The sequence below is a fragment of the Lytechinus pictus genome, chromosome 2 (assembly GCF_037042905.1).
Source record: "Lytechinus pictus isolate F3 Inbred chromosome 2, Lp3.0, whole genome shotgun sequence".
Lineage (NCBI taxonomy): Eukaryota > Metazoa > Echinodermata > Echinoidea > Temnopleuroida > Toxopneustidae > Lytechinus > Lytechinus pictus.
In genome coordinates, this window is record NC_087246.1 from 29,277,309 (window position 1) to 29,284,861 (window position 7,553).

Genomic DNA, 7,553 nt, shown 5'->3' on the forward strand with positions numbered 1-7,553 from the left:
TAGTGCAGAAGAGACAGCCAAGGGTTTTCCACTCGTTTATCTTTTTCCTCTTAAGTTGTCTCACTCTCCCAGTCCCTCACCTTATTTCTTCCCTTCTATTTTCTCATTTCTTTGCCTTGTCCGTCATTTCACCTAAGTACGATGCACACAAAGACATGTATGATATCAATTGATGAGCAAGAAAACTCTCTGTTTGGTACACAACCATTTATTGTTCATAATTCCTTTTTTTTTTATAATTAGCCATTGGTTTGCTAAACTCTTTATTTTTTACTCAGCCAGTACCATAGAAACTATAATTTTGACTCAATTTATATTTCTACACCAATATATGTTTACCGTGTGATTAAAAAAAAATTGACACCTTACAAATCTCTAATTTAAATGTCAAGTCCACCCCAGAAAAATGTTGATTTGAATGAATAGAGATAAATCAAACAAGCATAACGCTGAAATTTTCATCAAAATTGGATGTAAAATAAGAAAGTTATGACATTTTTTAAGTTTCGCTTATTTTTCACAAAACAGTCATATGCATAACTCAGTGACATGCAAATGAGACAGTCGATGATGTCCATCACTCACTATTTCTTTTGTTTTTTATTGTTTGAATTATACAATATTTCATTTTTTACAAATTTGACAATACGGACCAACTTGACTGAAGTATATAATATTAAACAATGCTAATTCCACTTGTTCAGGGAGGAATTAATCATTGTTTCACTTGACAATGAGGAGAAAATTAGAATATTTCATATTTCACATAATAAATACAAAAGAAATAGTGAGTGGATGACATCATCATATTTCATTTTTTACAAATTTGACAATACGGACCAACTTGACTGAAGTATATAATATTAAACAATGCTAATTCCACTTGTTCAGGGAGGAATTAATCATTGTTTCACTTGACAATGAGGAGAAAATTAGAATATTTCATATTTCACATAATAAATACAAAAGAAATAGTGAGTGGACCAGGATGTGCATATAACTGTTTTGTGAAATTAAGCGAAACTTTAAAATGTCATAACTTTCTTATTTTACATCCGATTTTGATGAAATTTTCAGTGTTATGCTTGTTAGATTTTTCTGTTTTTATTCAAATCAAGGTTTTGTTAGGGTGGACTTGTCCTTTAAGGAAAAATATTGTCATGAGCACATAACTTTTATATATGGCCTAAAAGAGTATCTTCTCCCAAATAATTTGATACCATATGTGGTATGTGTTAACGCTTGGATGATCAGTGATGTAAAATTTGATTTGCGCCAAAGTAAGGCATGACTGCAATGAGTGATTCCAGATGTATAAATTATGTCATAATTTTACAATGGCATTAAAATCAATTTAAAAACACCATTTCAATAATTTACATTATAATTGTGTACTAAAAACTTTTTAGTATCAATTCTCAAGTTAATTTCATTGAAAAGGGATTTGCAAAGTTGTTTTCTAACTCATGTAGGATTATGACATCATTGGCATCTGGGGTTCACTCATTGCAGTCATGCCTTACTTTGATGCAAGTCAAAATTTACATCACTGCAAAAAATACCTACCCATCCAAACATGAAAACATACCACATAAATATGGTATCAAGTTATTTGGGAGGAGATACTCTTTCCAACCATATTTAATGATTATGCGTTCATGATATATATTTTTTCCTTAAAATGGGGATTTGTGAGGTGTCAAGGAAGTTTTTTTACTCCCACGGTATATAATGTTTATAAATGTTTGTTATTAATTTGTTTCTCAATTTTTCAATGATATGTTACATTGTCCTCTCAATTATAACCACCTTATACATATATATACACAAGTATATTATATTGAAAGGCTTAGATGAAAATTTCACAAGTTAAGGAATAATTTGCAAATCATAGATGATAAAATGGGTAATGTCAGACCATTACTAAATGAATACATTTAAATTTACCAGAATATGAGATGTGCTTATGAATCTAGATGTTCTATGATCTCTAACAGTGCTACATTCACAAAATATTAGGAATTAGTGCCCGTATTACACAAATCATATGACATATCAATGATTATAAAAATCTTTCAGATTTATGTTCCCTAGTATGCAGACTTCTGATGTCAATTTTCTGGAATGCGTACTTTCATATGCAATCTATTTCTTAGTAAATAGCTATATGCCTATCCACTATGAAAGAAAAGTATAGTGCGCTTCATTTTTATGTGGACTCCGAACTTTCTGAACCTGATGCCGAGTCGGAGGCAGAGGTAGAGTTGGAGTTGGAAGACTGACGCCTGAAACGAGCTGCGAAAAGATAATTGAGAAATGAATTCAAGTCATGAACATAGGTAGATATAATCATCAACTACATACATATATGCTTAGAATTGAATATCATATGTTATAGTCGGGTAATATTACAGCATGGTCAGCTCTTTTAAATAGTTGAAGTTATATTGATACTTATGTACTTACAGGGGAGATTATACCCATTCAAAGCTCTTTAAATGGGGTGAGACGTGAGTTATAGAGAGGCGACAATCCAGATTAGTGTAGTAATCTGTCCAATTTAGAGTTTAAGGGAGGAAACAGCGGTCATTGTAATAATGAAATATTGTGTTCTGGTGATAAACTTAATAACCATCAGAATTAGTCCAATAGAAACCAATATAAATTTTCTGTTGGTCTCCTGGGGAGCGTTTCATCAACATTTTTGTCTGACAAGTTGTCAGATCTGACAAATTTCCCCGATTCTGATTGGCTTAGAGGCACTGTTACTATAGTAACTGTCGGGTAAAACAAGACTTGTCAGATAAAACGTTCGACAAGTCCTTTCATGAAACGTTCCACTGATGGACCCTATTGGAATTTTAACTCCCCGACATGTTATGCTATCAAAAATCGGCTCACATAGCTTCTAAATTGTCCTCCCCCCCGAATGAAATTCTGGATCCGCCCCTGATATAAACAACAAGAGGTATTATTTTTACTCACCGTTATCAGGTAGTCGGATTACTGGCGTACAGAGGTGCTCCAATACCTCGCATGCAGAATCGAAGCCGAAACCCTTGTCGTCCATTAAGCCCAGTTTGCCTTCCTGGGCCAGCGTGAGGTAGACGACGATGTCGGCATCTGAAGGCTGATCCTTGTGGTCATTGTGGATGCCTGCAATGAATTCCTCGGAGCATTCTCCACCACCCGAGACATGGTCAATGTATCTTGGACAGAGTCCCAGGAAAATGGAGTTGATATCGAGACTGTATGTGGGGTTTCCTGATGGGGCAAAGAACATGAAACATCATTTAGGAAAAAGGAGATGAGGAAGAGAAGGAGAAGCTTGTGGAGAGTGATGGTAAGGGAGATGATGGATGGTATGATTGAACGAAGGATTAGAAGAAGATGGTGATGTAAAGAAGAAGGGAAGAAAGGGTGGAAGAAGGAGATTGGGGAGGTAGAAGGGGTTAAGGACAGAGGAAGGAGAAGAAGATCGAGGAGGAACAATGGCTTACAGTATTGCCAAAGACAATGGGGTTTTCATAGGCGCGTTGTGAAATAACATTAGGAGAGAGAATTTGTACAGAGATTGCGTCCATTCCAAAAATGACATCTTATTGCCGGGGGGAGGCAGTCAAATGTATTGCTATACACATGCGTGACCAAATTATTTCCAAACACCCCTAAACGAGTTTTTCCTCTGTGTGCAAAACAACCCCCTAAACTAATTTTTCGCGGGCTTCATTTGCACATTTTGGCCTCTAAACAAGTTGTCGCCAGAATATGACCCCTAAACAAGTTTTGTCTACTTGCTAACAACAAGCTTAATTGGACAAAACTATATTCATGGGTATTGCATGCCTCCAGTGCAGTTAGGGTTAAAATCCCACAATCGGGAAGAACCCGAACACTTCAGAAACGAGGAGGAAAATGCACCGGGGAAAGCTTGGGGAAAAAACACAGGTCTACCCTAAACACGTATGGCTATAGTCTTTAAAAAAAAAGGTTCGGAAAAAATTCCCTAAATACGTTTGACCCAGCGATTGACCATTGACCAGACTTTCAAAACCACCACTATATTTGACTGGCCCCCGGGATCTTATTTCTTGTTTTTAGTTATGCATTAGCCTTTACATTTGTAAGAAGTTGCATGTGATGTATAAGTATGTGCCACTCGGGTTGTTATATGCTAAACCAAGGGTCTGTGAGAAAGAGGGCCCATGGAACAGGTCCAAGAGAGACCGAGGGCCTATAAAGCTTGTGAGATCAACTTTTCTCATTCCCTTCATTCCTTTGTCACAAATATGCCAGTATCAGGATATGAAACATTCACATTTTTTATGACAAATATATGTGACTACGTTGATATAACATTTCTGCTTGTCATTTCATATACTTTAGTAGATTGAAATTGGTTTTCTGAGATAATTCAAAGTTAGAACAGGTTGATTGAATTGCAGTAAAAAGATATTAGGGCACATTTTGAACCCTATTGTCCTCCATTTTTTGAAAAACAAATGTACAAGTACCATACAAAAAGTCAATTAAAGAATTGGAAAGGTATTATCCCCTTCAGAGGAAATTCAGTAGATGATAACCTAGGATAAATCCAGTGGCATGATTTCTCTGTAAGATTGTTAGTCATCCTGCACAGATTTCAATATAAAATTATTTACCTTTTTCCCCAATTTTAATGTAAAACAAGGCTTGATTCCTCCTTGAATACATGGAATTGCAACTGTTGCTGGTTATTGATACAGATGCTTCCTTATCGGCAAATCTGCCAAAATTTAAATGGTCTATGTTACATTTAATAAAATACAAAAGAAATAGAGACTATGTGACCTTGTCTCCCTTTTGCATTGTCGTGTATGTAATGTTTGACATAAGTAAAACTTTTTCACTTTTTTTTTACATCCAACATTGATGAATTTGTCAGTATTGTGCTTCTTTGAATTTTTTAAATTTATATCAAGATATTGTTAGGGTAGACTTGCCTTAACCTCTATTAGCCCTACATGCTTTTTAAAGGAAGCCAGCAAAATCATGCCCCTTATCACAGGTATTTGAAAGGAAAACTAGAAAATTATCCCCTAAAAATCGGATTTTCAGGAAAGTTTTGTACTTGACCTAATTTAAGATATTGTTGGAAGAACAACAAGTAAAAGAGCCCCTCTAACAATGATTTTTCTGGATTATCCCCGAATGTAAAGCTTTTAACAGGGGCCGCGGAATGCATGGTTTTGAAAGTTGGGGGGGGGGCTGAGCTGAAAGTGGGGAGTTGCCCATGCAAAAAATGACACACAATCAGATGGTCATTTTTACATATTTGTACACGGTTGGGAAAAAAGTAGGGGGCGGCCCCAGCCCCCCGCTTCCGCAGCCCGTGTTTAAAATATATCCTTTTCTCCAAAAGATATCGGGAACAGCACGTTGTACAGATGATCCAAAAATGGGGAGGAGAGGGGGCGCGGGGGCTCCGATAATATATCACCTCTTACCTTGTGTATAGTGCACCGCTGCACACATGGCAAAGACGAGTCCGAGAATAGCAGAAAATCGTGTCTGTCATTAAAATGAAAAGTGAAAAACAAGGAAAATGAAAATAAATGTTTTACTAACAGGTGCATTCACATAATCACATATACAGTATTTATACACTTTATTTCAACATTTGGCATTACTTTCAGATTTCACATTAAATTGTTTGTTTATGCTTTATAATAAGACATATTAGTTCATTTAAAATTTTATGGAAAAATCTATTCTTTCGTCATGAATGAAAATTGGCTTACCTGTACATAAATCAAGATATGTATTATTTTATATAGGCCACCTATGGAATGACGCTCACAAAATTACAACTTTTAAAATTCTTTACGCTCATATCCTGGGCTATTATACTCCCCCCCTTTTTTTTCTAAATTCTCATTTATATTTTCACAATGTCTGTCCCTTTAGGTAACTTGAGCTTCAGGATGAGTTCCATTTTATTTCAGAAATATTTAGTTAATGTATTACAATATTTTTGGAAAAAAGTGTCCTTTTAAAAACTTTTTTAAAAGCAGATTAAGTACAATATTGATTAAAAAATAAGATAGAAATTTCCCTTTAAAATAAATGAATCAAACACCGAAACATGAACACACAAATAACTTTTAAAACGACTTGAGAATGGAATTATACTGTTCTTTCAACATTGCTCAATCTGAATTCGGAATATAACAAATTTGGACGAAAAGGTCCAACGAACAGGTGAAAATCTTACAAATCCGAAATGATTCTAGAGATGTCGATATCAATTTTGATATTATATAAAGATTCGTGAAAGAAAAATCGTATAATATCAAAGTTTACAGTACTCACCAATTCCATGGTTTGATTATGTGACACTGGAGGTACAGGTGCTCTCAAATCCCAAATGATTTATGATGTAGATTTCGGAAACACTAAACCCTTTTTATACCTTTCCCCAACCATCAGAAACAAAAGGAGAAAGATTTCATCATCCTATTTAATTAGAATGATGGAATTCGGCTTTTAAAAACCATTGATCGTAATTATTAATCCACAGGGGTTTGGGATTATATGATTACAACATACCGCCAAATCTTGGATTTGGATCAGATATGAATAGAGGCAAGGTTATGATTTGACAAACGTGGAGAAACTTATCCAGATCTAGCCAAACAAGTGTCAAGTCAAAATTGAAATGTGTTCCCAGGGATGATAACATTTTCAAATTGCTTGATTTATAGTTTTACCTTGGATTGGATGCATTCTACGTGTCTATATCAAATTTGAAAGTGTTTGACCATAATCTTTTTTTTTTAATTCAAATACATACTTCGGAAACAATTTTGATTTTAATTGAACATTCCTTTGTTATCAGAATGTTATTCGTCACGCAATGTTAAACAATTCAGAGTGTTCAATTTTAAATGTGAATGAGTTATTTACCGTGCATTCATCAACCCCCCCCCCCCCCTCTATACCCTGATGACGCCATTATAGTCTGATGGTTGGCGACATTGGTGTACCTTGCAAACCTCGTTTGGCCACATATCTTTGAAAAGCAAGAAAAAAAAGCCATTGATATCATTTTGGTAACTAAAAGAGATACTATACGCAGGTGCGATGTCATGGGAGAGCACGGGGTGACGCCCCTATGATTTTTTTTAGTACTGAAAAAAAATGTCTAAAAATAATAACGAGGCGGAGAAAGGAAGAAGTATCGTACAAAAGGAGGTATGTGGGCCATTTAACTTCATATCAACCTATTATAATTCATTTGGAAAAAAATACGAGGTCATCTTTTTGTCGTATTACCCCCCCCCCCCCCCATATCCTTGCGCCGCCCTGACTATACTATCATTGCATTTTTTATATTGTATATATTTTTTTGGTTTTGTATTAGTATTTATTAAATTCATTCAGTTCAAGTAATATAGATATAATGTTACATCGCAAATGTTACAATGTAAATCAAATAAAGCACGGTTCATAAAGACAAATAATTATTCATAATACAGAAAAGTGTACAGAAATCATAGTATTTTACCTATTCA

General features: G+C 34.9%; 1 protein-coding gene across 1 annotated transcript; it reads right to left on the minus strand.

The window, feature by feature from the left end:
- Positions 1 to 195: 195 nt before the first annotated feature.
- Positions 196 to 6,420, minus strand: LOC129281776 (uncharacterized). Its single transcript, XM_054917699.2, has 4 exons — positions 6,352 to 6,420; positions 5,487 to 5,550; positions 2,986 to 3,264; positions 196 to 2,295 (listed from the first exon to the last, which is right to left on the minus strand). Exons 1-4 carry the CDS (start codon positions 6,358 to 6,360, stop codon positions 2,210 to 2,212), a joined length of 438 nt encoding a protein of 145 aa, XP_054773674.2. The 5' UTR covers positions 6,361 to 6,420; the 3' UTR covers positions 196 to 2,209.
- Positions 6,421 to 7,553: the final 1,133 nt, after the last annotated feature.

What these genes read in the sequence shown, in the direction of transcription:
- LOC129281776 (XM_054917699.2), bottom strand. An exon ending in AGCGGTGCACTATACACAAG is followed by an intron (nt 3,265 to 5,486) that starts GTAAGAGGTGAT and finishes TTGCCCCATCAG; the next exon opens with GAAACCCCACATACAGTCTC. An exon ending in AATCCGACTACCTGATAACG is followed by an intron (nt 2,296 to 2,985) that starts GTGAGTAAAAAT and finishes ATCTTTTCGCAG; the next exon opens with CTCGTTTCAGGCGTCAGTCT.